This window comes from Motacilla alba, chromosome 28, assembly GCF_015832195.1.
Source record: "Motacilla alba alba isolate MOTALB_02 chromosome 28, Motacilla_alba_V1.0_pri, whole genome shotgun sequence".
Taxonomy (NCBI): domain Eukaryota; kingdom Metazoa; phylum Chordata; class Aves; order Passeriformes; family Motacillidae; genus Motacilla; species Motacilla alba.
The window spans coordinates 1,665,868-1,681,395 of NC_052043.1; the positions used below are offsets into that span (position 1 = coordinate 1,665,868).

Here is a 15,528-nt window from a genome sequence, read left to right on the forward strand (position 1 = left end):
AATCCTAAAATTGGGATTTTTTTTGGGGGGAAATTGGGGTTTCCAGGGGTTCTTCTTCAGTTTGGGGTTTTTTTGGGGATGGGGGGATTTGGGATTTGGGGGTTTGGGTTCCTCTTCCCAAGGTTTGGGGGGGATTTGGGATTTCTCTTCCTAAACAGAGAGATTTGGGATTTCCTTCCCACAGCGAAGGGATTTGGGATTTCCCCTCCAAAACTGGGAGGGTTTTTGGGGTCCCCTCCCAAATTTAGGGGAATTTCAGCCTTCTCATTTCACCCCAACCCCAAATGAAAATCAACAATTACACTTCATTTATTACAAAACAATTAAAATATTACGCGATTCCCACAGTTCCCACCAATTCCCTACGAAATATTTTGGGATTTGGGTCGTCCCCCCCGAAAAAAAAACCCCAAAATGGGTTTTTTTTTATCCCCCAAACCCCAATTTGGGACCCCCAAAACCCCTTTAAGGCAACCAGGGGAGTGCAAACCCCATAAAAAACCCTATTTACAACCAGGGGAAGGCACTGGGGGGGTCCCAAAGGGTGTGGGGGACATTTGGGGACATTTTGGGGTGGGGGGGGGGTCACACCAACAGCTGCCACCATCCCCCCCCCGCACCCTTGGCACCGGGGAGGGCTCAAATTGAGGAATTTTGGGGTTTTTTAACGCAAAAAAAGGCACAAAAGTCTTTGGAGGGGGTCGGGGGGGGTTTTTTGGGGTGTCCCCCCCAAAAATGTCCCTTTTTTTTCGGGGTGGTGGCTTTGGGGTCAGCCCCGGAGTTTGTCGTAGTCGCTGACCATCCTTTTGATGTGGAAGAGCTTGTTCCGGAGGGTTTTGGATTCCCGCTTTTTGTCCTGGTACTCCGGGCTCTGGGAAGGCATTTGGGGACTTTAGGGGATGTTCGGGGACGTTTTGGGGACATTGGGGGTGTCCTCAAAGAAGGGGGAGACCCCAAAAAATCAGCCCCGAGGACTCACCCGCTTCACGTCCTTGAGGTGGTTGTACTCCTCGGCCAGCGCCTGCGGGGACAGCGGGGTCAGGGACAGAGGGGACAGAGGGGACAGGGACAGAGGGGACAGCGGGGTCAGGGACAGAGGGGACAGAGGGGACAGGGACAGAGGGGACAGAGGGGACAGCGGGGTCAGGGACAGAGGGGAGAGAGGGGACAGGGACAGAGGGGACAGAGGGGACAGCGGGGTCAGGGACAGAGGGGAGAGAGGGGTCAGGGACAGAGGGGACAGTGGGGTCAAGGACAGAGGGGACAGGGGACAGGAGGGGACAGAGGAATGGGATGGGGGGACAGGGACATGGAAGGGACAGGGGGACAGAGAGGGGACAATGGGGGGGAATGGGGGAAAATGTGGGGGGAGAGGAAGGGGACAGGGTGAGGACAGGGAGGGGACAATGGGGGGAAAATGGGGGGGAGAGGAAGGGGACAGGAGGAACAGGGAGGGGACAGGGAGAGAAAACGGGGGGGGGGGAATGGGGCGAGAAATAAGGGAGAAATGGGGGGAAGCGGTGAAAAAGGGGGTGATAAAGGGGCAACAACAGGGTGAAAAAAGGGTGAAAAGGGATGAAAATGGGGCACAAAGGGGCACAAAGGGGTGGAAAAGAGGGGACAAAGGGGCACAAAGGGGTGGAAAGGGGTGAAAAGGGGTGGAAAAGGGGCACAAAGGGGCACAAAGGAGTGAAAAGGGGCACAAAGGGGTGAAAAAGGGGCACAAAGGAGTGGAAAGGGGTGGAAAACAGGCACAAAGGGGTGAAAAGAGGGGACAAAGGGGCACAAAGGGGTGGAAAGGGGTGGAAGGGGCACAAAGGGGTGGAAGGGGGCACCGAGGGCAGTCGGGGGGCAGGGGGGCACACCTGGTACTGGGCGCTGTCCTCGGGCACCTGGTCCAGCTGTGCTGCCAGCTGTGCCAGGCGCTCGTTGAGCCCGTCCATGTGGGCACAGAGCTCCTTGTAGCGCCGCAGCTCCGCCCCGAAATCCGCCTTGTAGCGCTGGCGCGTGCCCGGAGAGCTGATCGGGGGGTACAGCCTGCCGGGGACAGCGGGGACAGCGGGGACGTCACTGGGGACATCGGGATGTCGGGGGTATTGGGGACACTGGGGACGTCACTGGGGACATCGGGATGTCAGGGGTATTTGGGACAGTGGGGACATCACTGGGGACATTTGGATGTTGGGGGTATTGGGGGCATTGGGGACATCACTGGGGACATGGGGATATCGGGGGTATTGGGGACACTGGGGACGTCACTGGGGACATCGGGATGTCGGGGGTATTGGGGACATTTGGGATATTGGGGGTATTGGGGACACTGGGGACGTAACTGGGGACATCGGGATGTCAGGGATATCAGGGGTATTGGGGACACTGGGGACATCAGGGACATTGGGGGTATTGGGGATGCTGTGGACATTGGATATGGGATATGGGGACACTGGGGACACAGGGACATGGGGCACTGGGGACATTGGGAAATGGGATATGGGGACACTGGGGACATTGGGAAATGGGATATGGGGACATCGGGGACATCTGGGACATCTGGGACATTGGGACATTGGATTTAGGATATTGGAACATTGGGACATTTGGGATATTGGGACATTACGGGTATTGGGGACATTGGGGACATTGGAGATATTGGGGATATGGGGACATTGGGGACATTAGGGACATTGGATATGGGATATAGGGAACATTGGGGACATCAGGGACATTGGGGACATTGGATTTGGGATATGGGGACATTGGGGACATCAGGAACATTGGGGACCTTGGATTTGGGATACAGGGACACTAAGGACACTGGGAACACTGGGATATTGGGACACTGGACATGGGGACATGGGGACATGAGACACGGGGCCAGAGGGGCCCCGTGAGGCGCGCTGTCCCCAGTGTCACCTGTGCCAGTGCTCGCGGTCGCTGTCCTCGCCGGACTCGGGGGCGGTGGCGGGGTCGGTGTCGCACAGGGAGCCCTGCGAGCCCCGCTCGGGCTGGCGCCGGCCCCGGCGGCCGCGGCGGGCGGGGAGCTTCGGGGGGGGGTGGGCGGCGTCCGGCTCCTCCGAGGGCGAGGGGGGGTCCGAGGGGGGGTCACTGGGGGGACACGGGGACATGGGACACGGGGACACGGGCACACGGCCCTGGGGGTGCAAAGGGGGACTCCCCCATCCTTCCCCGACTCCTCAAACCCTTCCCCACCCTCTCCCGACCCCTCCCCAAATTTCCCGACCCCTCCCATCCTTTCCCGATCCCACATTTCCCAAACTTTCCCGCCCTTTTCCGACCCCTCCCCGTATTCCCCGCCCCCTCTCCCTCCCCTTCCCACTTTTCCCACCCCTCTCCCGACCCCTCCCCACATTTCCCGACCCCTCCTCACCTTTCCCTCCCTCTTCCACCCCTTCCCCATTTTTCCCACCCCTTTCCCGACCCCTCCCCACATTTCCCACCCCTCCCCACATTTCCCCCCCCTTCCACCCCTTCCCCATTTTTCCCACCCCTCTCCCGACCCCTCCCCACATTTCCCGACCCCTCCTCACTTTTCCCTCCCTCTTCCGCCCCTTCCCCATTTTTCCCTCCCCTTCCCCGACCCCTCCCCACATTTCCCACCCCTCCCCACATTTCCCACCCCTCCCCATATTCTCCACCCCTTTCCCGACCCCTCCCCAAATTTCCCGACCCCTCCTCACCGTTCCCTCCCTCTTCCACCCCTTCCCCATTTTTCCCACCCCTTTCCCGACCCCTCCCCACATTTCCCACGCCTCCCCATATTTCCCACCCCTTTCCCGACCTCTCCCCACATTTCCCGACCCCTCCTCACCTTTCCCTCCCTCTTCCGCCCCTTCCCCATATTCCCCACCCCTTTCCCGACCCCTCCCCATATCCCCCCCATTCCCCACCGCTCCCCCTGGCTCTGCCGCCCCCTCCCCACCTTTTCCAGCCCTTCTGGGGGGGGTCGCTGTACGAGGGGGGGCTGTAGGGGGGCGCCGGCCCGGGGGTCCCCCCCTTCTCCGAGTACGCGACGGTGGCGGCCTCGTCCGGGACGCTCGTCCCGCCCGACACGTTCTTCACCTGGGGAAAAAAAAGGGGATTTGGGGGGAAAATTCAGCTGGGATAAAGGAGAAATCGGCGAGAAATGCCCCGAGAAAATTGCGTGGAAAATGCCCGCGGAATTCCCGGAGAAATCCCTGAAAAATCGCTGAGAAAACCCCTGAAAATTCCCTGAAAATTCACTAAGAAATCCCTAAAAATTCCCTGAAAATTCACTGAGAAATCCCCAAAAATTCCCTGAAAATTCACCGAGAAACCCCTGAAAATTGTCCAAGAAATCCCAGAAAATTCCTTGAAGATCCACCAAGAAATCCCTAAAAATTCCCGGAAGATTCACCAAGAAATCCCCAAGAATTCCTGAGAATCCCGCAGAAAGTCCACGGAAACCAGGGGTTGTTGTCCCACCTGGAATCCCCCAAATCCTCCAGGGACATCCCCAAAACCCAGAAACCCCAAAAACTTCAAAACCAAAAAGCCACAAAACAAACAAAAAAACCCCAAAACACCCAAACCCAGAAACCCCAAAAAACCTCAAAAAAACTCCAAATCCCAAAAACCCCAAACCCAAAAATCCCAACCCAGAAACCCCAAAAAACCCCACCAAAACCCCCAAAAAACCCAAAAAAAACCCAAACCCCCCAAAACCTCCAAATCCCAAAAACCCCAAACCCAAAAATCCCAAACCCAGAAACCCCAAAAAGCCAAAACCCCCAAACCCCCAAAAACCCCAAAACCCCCCAAAAAACCCCCAAACCCCCCAAAAAACCCCAAACCCCCCAAATGCCCGTGGAGAGACGGTGACAAAGCGACAAAGGGACAGAGCTCGGGGTTGGTGCCACCCTCAGGGTGACGCCCCCAAGGGTTTGGGGTGGCCCCACTGAGGGACAAGGGACATCCGGCTGTCCCCTGTCCCCTTCCTTCCGGCCCTTTGTGGCTTGTTTGTGCCGGACGCCGGTCCCCGCCGCCTTGGTGGCCTTGGGGACATCCGGCCGGACACGCCACTTCCGCCGCTGTCCCCTCCCGGGGGCCACCAGGTGTGTCCCCAAGCTGTGGCGACATCTGGGGACAGTGATGTCCCCAAAGGGGGTGACACCCCGAAAGCGGGGGAGGTGGCACGGGGAGAGGGGGGGGTGGCACCTGGGGTGGCACCTGGGGTGGCACCGTGTCCCCAAAGGGACAGGAAATGCTCGGCCAGGGAGGGGCTTTGAGCGAATAAAGGGATCAAAAGAAACGAAAATAAATAAAATGAAATAAAAATAAATTGAATGAAATAAAAACCAGAGCCAGGGAGCGCGGCCCGGGGACACGGGAGTGGTGGCATGGGGACAGGGATGGGGACACTGGGGACAGGGACAGGGATGGGGACAGGGGACAGACACAGGGAACATGGATGGGGACAGGGACAGGGGACAGGGATGGGGACACGGGACAGGGACAGGGATGGGGACAGGGGACAGGGATGGGGACAGGGGACAGAGACAGGGAACACGGATGGGGACAGGGGACAGGGATGGGGGACAGGGAGGGGGACAGGAACAGGGACACAAGGGACAGGGACACAGGGGATAGGGACAGAGACACGGGATGGGGACAGGGAGAGGAACGGGGACAGGGACAAGGGACAGGGGACAGGGATGGGGACAGGGGACAGAGACAGAGAACATGGATGGGGACAGGGACAGGGGACAGGAATGGGGACACAAGGGACAGGGACACAGGGGATAGGGACAGAGACATGGTATGGGGACAGGGAGAGGAATGGGGACAGGGACAAGGTACAGGGGACAGGGATGGGGATAAGGACGGAGACAGGTGATCAGGGTATGGGGACAGAGGACAGAGACAGGCACAGGGGACAGGGGACAGGGACAGGGGTCAGGGGACAGGGACAGGGGACAGGGACAGGAATGTCCCCAAAGCTGCTGTCCCAACCCTTCCCGTGGGAACGCTGTGACATTCCCGCCCCGCCCCCAGCAGGTGACACGTCCCAGGCCATGCTTGCCGCACTGGGATGTCCCCAAGGTCCCCATCCAGTGCCACCACTCCAGGTTTTCCCGGTGCCACCTCCCGGTTAATCATTGGCCAGACCGAAACCGCGCCGTGGCCCCGGTGTCACCTGGCAGTGTCACCTGGCAGTGTCACCTGGAAGTGTCCCCAAGCCCTCTCGGCGTCCCCAAACCTGCCACGAAGTCCCCACACGAAGTCCCCACACCCCTCCTGGTGTCCCCAAATCCTCTTCAGGTCCCTACACAATCCTGGTGTCCCCACACCCCCCTTGAAGTCCCCAAAATGCCCCCTAAAGTCCCCTGTAGTCCCCTCCTGGTGTCCCCAAACCCCTTCCCAGTGTCCCCAAATCCCCTAAATCCCCCAAACCCAACGTTTCAAACAATCCCAAACTCCCAAAACTCCCAAAATCCCAACAATCCCAACAATCCCCTAAAACCCAACAATCCCAAACTCCCCAAACTCCCAAACTCCCAAAATCCCAAAATCCCAACAATCCCAAAATCCCAACAATCCCCCAAAACCCAACAATCCCAACAATCTTCAAAAAGCAAACAACCCCCAAATCTCAACAATCCCAACAATCCCCAAAAACCCAACAATCCAAACAATCTCCAAAAAGTAGACAATCCCCTAAATCCCGAACTCCCAACAATCCCAACAATCCCAAGCGCCCAAAAACCCCAAAACCCCAAAATCCTAAAATCCCAACAATCTCAAAATCCTAAAATCCCAACAATCCCAAAATCCCCAAATCCAAAAATCCAAAAACCCAAAAATCCCAACATTTCCAACTACCCCAAAATCCCAACAACCCAAACAATCCCCAAAGACCCAACAATCCCCAAATCTCAACAATCCAAACAATCCCAACATTTCCAACAATCCCAACAATCCCAAATTCCCAACAATCCCAACAATCCCCCAATCCCAACAATCTCAACAATCCCCAAAACCCCAACAAACCCAACAAACTCAACAACCCCAACAAACCCAACAAACCCAACATTCCCCAAAAGGCAACAATCCCCAAATCTCAACAATCCCAACAATCCCAAACTCCCAACAATCTCAACAATCCCCAAAACCCCAACAATCTCAACAAACCCAACAATCCCCAAAAAGCCAACAATCCCCAAATCTCAACAATCCAAACAATCCCAACATTTCCAACAATCCCAACAATCCCCCAATCCCAACAATCCAAACAATCCCCAAAACCCCAACAAACCCAACAAACCCAACAAACCCAACAAACCCAACAAACCCAACAAACCCAACAATCCCCACATCCCAACAATCCCAGAAACCCCCCGAATCCCGCGCGGGGGCTCTCACCCACTCCTCGACGTCGGGTCCCTCGGGGCCGGCGGGGACCCTGTCCCAGTGGATGTTGTGCTTCCCGTACTTCCAGATGCGGCCGCGCGTCTTGTGCGCCAGGACGCAGATGAGGCACAGCAGCAGCACGGCCAGGAACCCGCAGGCGATGGCCACGGCCTGGGGAGCGCGGGCACGGATTGCTCGGGAATTCGGGATTTGGGGTTTTTTGGGAAGGCAGGGATTCGGGTTTGGGGATTGCTGGGATTGGGGGTTTCATCCCCAAAATCATCGTGGTGTTCACTGAGCCCAATCCTAAAGATTCTCTGTGTGCTTCTCAAATCCCAAACCTTCCTAAATCCCAAACCATCCCAGATCCTGAACCTTCCCAAATCCCAAACCTTCCCAAATCCCAAACCATCCCAGATCCTAAACCTTCCCAAGTCCCAAACCTTCCCAAGTCCCAGACTTTTGTGTCCTTCCCAAGTCCCAAACCTTCCCATATGCGAAACCTTCCCAGATCACAAACCTTTTCTGTCCTTCCCAAATCCCAAACCTTTCCTCTCCTTCTGACATCCCAAATCTTCCCAGATCCCAAACCTTTCCCTCTCCTTCCCAAATCCCAAACCTTTTCTGTCCTTCCCGAACCCCAAACCCTTCCTTTGTCCTTCCCAAATCCCAAACCCCAAACCTCCCAAACCTCAAATTTGGGATTTGGGAAGTTTTGGGATTCTGAAAGGACAGGAAATGTTTGGGATTTGGGACGGTTTGGGATTCGGGAAGGACGGGCAGGATCCGGGGGCTCCCGGTGCCAGCCGGGCACTGCCGGTGCCGGCCCCGAGCGGCCCCGGGGCCCCATCCCGGGCCGGCCCCATCCCGTGCCAGTCCCGGGCACCGCCGGGGCCCCATCCCGGGCCGGCCCCATCCCGTGCCAGTCCCGGGCACCGCCGGGGCCCCATCCCGGGCCGGCCCCATCCCGTGCCAGTCCCGGGCGGCCCCGGGCGCTCCCGGTCTCACCGGCCGGGCTGGAAGCGCCGCATTCCAATTCCAGCCCCGGCGGGGGGAGCGGCCCCGGCCTGGCCAGGGACAGGACCGGGATCGGGATCGGGACCGGGACCGGGACCGGGACCGGGACCGGGATCCAGGATCGGGATTGGGATCTGGAAATGATTTGGGACCGGGACCGGGACCAGGACCGGGATCCAGGATCGGGATCCGGGACTGGGATTGGGATCTGGGAATGGTTTGGGACCGGGACCGGGATGGGGACCAGGACCGGGATCCCGAGAGTGATTTGGGATCGCTGCGTTTTGGGGCTGGCCCAGGGAAGAGCCGGGGAAAGGTGAGCAAGGGGGCAGGGCTGATTCCCGAATCCCAAATGTTTCTCTGTCCTTCCCGAATCCCAAACCTTCCCGAATCCCAAACCTTTCCATGGGGGTCCTTCCCTCACCCCCTGGGGATCCCTCCCTCATTTTTTGGGGGTGTCTCCTGCCCTCCCCTCCTAGGGGTCCCTCCCTTGGCCCATCCTTCATTTCCTGGTGGTCCTTCCCTCATCTTTTGGGGGTCCTTCCCTCCTCTCCTGGTGGTCCCTGTCCCTCAGTGGTCCCTGTCCCCTCCCGCTGGCCCCCATCCCCTGGTGGTCCCCATCCCCTCCTGGTGGTCCTTCCTCCCCTTCTGGTGGTCACCATCCCCTCCCAGTGGTCCCTGTCCCCCAGTAGTCCCTGTCCCCTCCCGGTGGTCCCTCTCCCACGCTGGTTCCTGTTGCCTCCTTGTGGTCCCTGTCCCCTGGTGGTCCCCGTCCCCTCCCAGTAGTCCCCATCCCCTCCCGGTAGTCCCTGTCCCCTCCCGGTGATCCCTGTCCCCTCCCGGTGGCCCCTGTCCCCCAGTAGCCCCTGTCCCCTCGTGGTGATCCCTGTCCCCTCCCGGTGATCCCTGCCCCCTCCTTGTGGTCCCCATCCCTTGGTGGTCCCCATCCCCTCCTGGTGGTCCCTGTAACCCTGTAGCCCCTGTCCCCTCCCAGTGATCCCTGTCCCCTCCCGGTAGTCCCTGTCCCCTCCCGGTGGTCCCTGTCCCCCAGTAGCCCCTATCCCTTCCCGGCGGTCCCCATCCCCTCCTGATAGCCCCTGTCCCCTCCCGGTGGTCCCTGTCCCCTCCCGGTGGTCCCCGTCCCCTCCCAGTAGCCCCTGTCCCCTCCCGGTGGTCCCTGTCCCCCAGTAGCCCCTCTCCCCTCCCGGTGGTCCCTGTCCCCTCCCGGTGGTCCCTGTCCCCCAGTAGCCCCTCTCCCCTCCCAGTGATCCCTGTCCCCTCCCAGTAGCCCCTGTCCCCTCCCAGTAGCCCCTGTCCCCCCGGTGGTCCCCGTCCCCCGCCGCTGACCTCCTGCGGGTCCACGGTGCAGTAGTGGTACAGGTACTGGTTGAGCACGGCGCCGCCGGCGTACACCTGGCTGCACATGGCGAGCAGCGGGCTGTAGTAGTACCCGCCGCTCATCTGCGCCTGCGGGTTCACCGCCACCACGTAGACGATGCTGGCCACCAGCATCACCAGGGCCAGCGCGGCGCACGCCACCATCACCACCAGGTAGAAACGGCGCGACCGCGAGCCGCTGGCCTTGCTCAGGCTGGCCACCAAGAGCCCCAGCTGGGCCAGGAAGCAGAGCACGGCCGCGGCGATCATGAAGCCGTTGGCCGCCCGCGGGTTGGCGACGCCGCCGTAGTAGCCGCCGTAGCCGTAGCCGTAGTTGAGCCCGCCGCCGTAGTAGCCGGAGCCGTAGAAGCCGCCGAGGCCGGTGCCCGGCGCGCCGCCGTAGCCGAAGCCGTAGCCGTAGTCCCAGGCCAGCGTGGAGGCCACGCAGGCGAAGATGGCGATGCACAGCAGCATCACCGCGCCCTCCAGCAGCCGCGCCAGCCCCGGCGGCGACGACCACTTGTAGAAGAGCTGGGGGACGTCCTCGATGTAGTAGGAGCCCGGCGGCGGCGAGCGGGCGGAGAAGTCGTAGCCGTAGTCGCCCGCGGGTGGCCCGTAGGAGGTGGGGGGTGGCCCGTAGGTGCTGTCGTAGGGTTTCTTGGTGAACATCCCTGCAGGGGACAGGGGACAAAAAGCTCGAGGGAGGTTCTGTGGCGGAGGAAGGACTTTGGTCCCTTTGTCACCGTCGCCACCCGGGAGGAGCGGGAGGCACGGCGGGTTTGTGTGGGGAAAGTGAGGCACGGAGTTGCCAGCCAGAGTTGGAGCGTCCAAAAAACCTTGGAGATCCCACAAATAAAGCTGGGAAACATCCCTCAAAAGAGCCTGGAGAGAACCCCACAAAAAGCCTTGGAGACCCCAAAAGAACATGGGAAACCTCCCCAAAAAAATCTTGGAGACACCACAGAAAATCTTGGAAATCCTACAAAAAAATGTCTTGGAGACCCCACAAAAAAAACCTTGGAGACCCCAACCAAAAAGCCTTGGAGACCTCACCAAACAACCTTGGAGAATCCCCAAAAAAACTGGAAACCACCCCAAAAAAAACCCCCTTGGAGATCCCACAAAAACACTTGGAAAACCTGCCCCAAAAATGTTTTGGAGACCCCTCAAAAAACCCCTGGAAACCCCTCAAAAAACCCCTGGAAACCTCCCCAGAAAAATCATGGAAACCTCCCCAAAAAAAACCCCTTGGAGACCCCACAAACAAATTCAGAGATCCTCCCAAAAAAAAAACCTGGAGACCCTCCCAGAAAAACCTTGGAGACCCCAAAAAAAACCTTGGAGACCCCACAAGAAAACCTTGGAGGTCCCACAAAAACCTCGGAGATGCCACGAAAGTTTCATGGAGAAACTGAGGCACGGAGTCGCCACGGCTTGTTTGACGTGGGGAAACTGAGGCACGGTGAGTCACCGGCCGGTGCCACCCCAGGCACGCCGGGCTCTCGGTGTCACCTCCCTGTCCCCAACACCCCGGAGCCGGCAGGGAATTAATTGGGATTGTTGGAATTCCCCCGATGGGAAGCGGGGCCTAAGCTGATCCGGCCGGATTAAAAAATCCAAATATTCGCAATCAAAATCAAAATAATTAAAAGTAATCATCATTAACGAGGCCGCGTGAGGCAGGGCCACGAGGAGAGCGGCTGGGAAATTGGGGGGGGGGGGTTTAAAATCAGCAAAATTAATGTGGGGACCCCCCCAGGCCATGCAGAGACCCCAAAAAAAACCCCCCAAAAACCCCAAATCCTTGCGGGAAACGCAAATTCCTGCAGGGAACCCAAACCGGGCGCCCGTTCCGGCGGTACCGGGGCTCGGTGGGACCCCCGGGAGGGGCGGGGAGGGGTTTTGGGGGTGCTCGAGGGTCCCGGTTCCCGGTCCCACTGATCCCAAATCCCCCGGTCCAACCGATCCCAAATCCCGGTTCCTGATCCCAAATCCCCCGGTCCCACCGATCCCAAATCCCGGTTCCCGATCCCAAATCTCCCAGTCCCACTGATCCCAAATCCCCCGGTCTCACCGACCCCAAATCCCGGTTCCCGATCCCAAATCCCCCGGTACCGGGCGGATCCCCCCGTTTGACCCCACCGGGGACCCCCGGGAGGCCACCGGGAGCCGCAGCGGGGACCGGAGCGCGGTGTCGCCGGTGGCGGCGGGGACGGGGCCGGGGTCTCGGGGGTCCCTGCCCCCTGTGGGGACACGGGAGGAGCCGCGGGGCCGGGGACAGCTCCGGTACCGGGAGCACTGCCGGGGGGAGCACGGAGGGGATTTCGGTGGTGTCGGGGAGCCCGGTACCGGTATGGACCCGGTGGGGACCCCGGTACCGCTTTAGAATCCGGTACCGACAGGGACCCGGCTGCCGGTGGGGACCCCGGTACCGCTCTGGAATCCGGTACCGACGGGGACTCGGGTGCCGGGGGAGAATCCGGTACCGCTGTGAACCCACTGGAGCCCCGGTACCGGTGCGGACCCAGTGGGGACTCCGGTACCGCTCTGGAATCCGGTACTCTGGAATCCGGTACCGGCAGGGACCCCGCTGCCGGGGAGGAGCCGGTACCGCTCTGGAATGCCGTGGCCGCTCCCGGTCCGGCCCGCGGTACCGGAGAGAAGCCCGGCGGGGCCCCCGGTGCCTCGGGGAAGGACGAAGCGAACCCCCCCGAGCTCAGCGGGGAGCGAATCCCCCCCGGTGCTCCCTCCCGTTCCGGTACCGCCCTCCCCCCGCGCTGCCGGTGCCGGTACCGATACCGGGAGTTCCCGGTACCGCGGAGCCGCTCACCTGCCGCCTCCTCCGCCGCTTTGTTCACCTTAAAATGGCAGCCGGGAGCGGCGGAGGCGGCGGCGGCGGCGGCGCTGCGGGACCGGCCCCGGGTCCCGCCCCCGGGGAGGGCGCGGGGGCAGCACCGGGCACCGAGGGGTTAAACCGGGGCGGGGCCCAACCGGGGGAGCCCCGGGGGAGGTTTGGGGGGGGGAGGGGGAAATTTTGGGGGGACAAAAGGGGAAATTGGGGACGGGAGAGTCCCCAAAGGGGGAAGGGGAGGGGGTCGAGGTCTCCCCCTCAAAAAAACTTGGAGATATTTTGGTTTAATTAGCGAATTAATGAATTAATTAATGTTTAATTGATCCCGGGGGGGGCACGAGGGACACATCGGGGGGCGCAAAGGGGGCGGGGCCGCCCCAAAATGGGGGGGGGGGTGGGGGACAGCGGGGTGGCGCGGGGGGGTCCCCGGCTGTCCCCGATTGTCCCCGGCTGTCCCCGGCTGCCACGGCTCCGGTGGCACCGGGATCGGGAATTCTGGGATGGATCCAACCGGGAAGGATCCCACTGGGATCGGGATGGATCCAGCCGGGATCAGGAATGTCGGGATGTATCCAGGCAGGAATGATCCCACCGGGATCGGGATGGATCCAGCTGGCATCGGGAATTCTGGGAACAGTCCAACCGGGGAGGATCCCACTGGGATCAGGATGGATCCAACCAGGATCAGGAATGTTGGGATGGATCCAGTCGGGAATGATCCCGCCAGGATCAGGAATGCTGGGAGTGATCCCACTGGGATCGGGATGGATCCCACCAGGATCAGGAATTCTGGGATGGATCCAACCGGAAAGGATCCCACCGGGATCAGGATGGATCCAGCCAGGATCGGGAATGTCAGGATGGACAGGAATGATCCCGCCGGGATCGGGAATGCCGGGAGTGATCCCACCGGGATCGGGATGGATCCCTCCGGGATTGGGATGGATCCTGTTGGGATGGATCCTACCAGGGTCAGGAATTCTGGGATGAATCCAACCGGGAATGATCCAGCCGGGATCGAGATGGATCCCGCCGGGATTGGGGTGGATCCAACCGGGATCGGAAATGTCGGGAATGATCCTGCCGGGATCGGGAATTCTGGGATGGTTCCAACGGGGATCGGGATGGATTCTGCCGGGATCCAGAATGTTGGGATGCATCCAGCCAGGATCGGGTCTGTTGGGATGGATCCAGCCGGGACTGGGGGGGATCCAGCCGGGATCGGGAATTCTGGGATGGATCCACCCGGGATCGGGAATGTCGGGATGGGCCCTTCCAGGATGGATCCACGCGGGATCGGGCTGGATCCTGTTGGGAACGATCCAGCTGGGATTGGGATGGATCCACCCAGGATCGGGAATGTCGGGATGGATCCAGCCGGGCACGATCCAGCTGGGACTGAGGTGGATCCAGCTGGGATTGGGAATGTCGGGATTGGGAATGTCGGGGTGGATCAATCCAGGATTGGGAATGTCGGGGTGGATCCAGCCGGGATCTGGAACGTCGGGAATGATCCCACTGGGATGGATCCTGCCGGGATCGGGATGGATCGTCCGGCCGCGGTGACACTTTTGGGGACCCCTTCGGGGACACAACCCCTGGCCGCGGTGGCACTTTTGGGGACCCCTTTGGGGACCCAGCGCTGTCCCCCGGCCTGTCCCGCGCCCCGGTGTGACCGAGCGTCCCCCGCGCTGTCCCCAGCTCGTCCTCGAAGGTGACGCGCCTGGCACGCGCTGTCACGCTGAGGTGGCGCTGTCGCCGTGCCGGGGGACGCGGCGGGGACCTCGCGGCGATGTCGCCGCTCCTGGCGACCGCGGCACCCCCGCGGGGCTCCTGGCGCTTCGGGGCCACCCCTGGAGGGGACACAGAAACCGCGGTGTCACCGTGCCTCAGTTTCCCCCACCTGCGGCCATCCCTCCTCGGTGGCACCGCGAGGCCACCGCGTCCCTCGGGGTGTCCCTGTCCCCCCCAGTTTGGGATGGGATGAGCGGGAAACACCCGCGGGTGGCGCTCAGGGACCCCGTGTCCCCTCCTGTCCCCGTGTCCCCTCCTGTCCCCCCCACCCCGCGCCAGCCCTTGGGGACATTGGCCGGTGTCCTGTCCCCTGCCACCGCCGTTACCTGCCCGTCGCATGGGGAGGGGACACACGCGACCCCCGGGCACGGCGCGATGTCCCCTGGCTGCTCCCCGGTGCCACCAGCGCCACCAGCAGTGTCACGGGTGCCACCGGCAGCGCCACCAGGCAGCGCCACCAGCAGTGTCACCGGTGCCACCGGCAGCGCCACCGCCGCCCGGCACCGCGCGTTAATCATTGACAGCCTCGCGCCACCCCCATTGTCGCACGGGGGCCACCACGGGGCCACCATGGGGCCACCACCGCCCCCTCCCCCGGAGTGTCCCCAACCCCCCCAAAAAGGGGCTGGGGACCCCCAAAATCTGCCCCAAAAACCCACGCGGGGTTTTGTCACCCCCAAAAAGTTCCCAGGGCGGGGGGGGGGGAACCCCAAAATCCCCCCGAAATGCCTCAAAATCCCCTCAAAACTCAAAAATCCCCCCAAAACTGCCCCAAAATCCCCCCGAAATCCCCAGAAATGCCCCCAAACCCCCAAAATCTCCTCAAAACTCAAAAATCCCCCAAAACTGCCCCAAAATCCCCCAAATCCTCCCAAAATAAAAAACCCAAAACCCCAAAGCCCCCTTAAACCACCCTAAGATCCCCCAAATCCCTCCAAAACACCAAAAATCCCCTTAAGACCCTCAGAAATCCCCCCAAAACCTCCAAAATCCCCCCAAACAAAAAAAATCCCCCTAAACCCCCCCAAAAAAACCCAAATCTCCCCAAAACCGCCCCAAAAATTCCCCCAAAACCCAAAAATCCACTCAAAACCTGCCAA

At 60.7% G+C, this 15,528-nt stretch overlaps 1 protein-coding gene across 2 annotated transcripts; it reads right to left on the bottom strand.

Moving 5' to 3' along the window:
* Positions 1-285: 285 nt before the first annotated feature.
* OCLN (occludin) lies at positions 286-14,782 on the bottom strand. 2 transcript variants are annotated; one of them, XM_038163616.1, is made up of 8 exons: positions 14,755-14,782; positions 9,754-10,454; positions 7,402-7,560; positions 3,941-4,080; positions 2,914-3,105; positions 1,866-2,037; positions 980-1,021; positions 286-871 (listed from the first exon to the last, which is right to left on the bottom strand). In XM_038163616.1, the coding sequence occupies exons 1-8, from the start codon at positions 14,765-14,767 to the stop codon at positions 770-772; spliced, it is 1,521 nt and encodes a 506-aa protein (XP_038019544.1). In that variant the 5' UTR covers positions 14,768-14,782; the 3' UTR covers positions 286-769. The 2 variants fall into 2 exon arrangements, with proteins under 2 accessions (XP_038019544.1, XP_038019545.1); XM_038163617.1 differs by lacking the exon at positions 14,755-14,782 and adding an exon at positions 12,614-12,699.
* Positions 14,783-15,528: the final 746 nt, after the last annotated feature.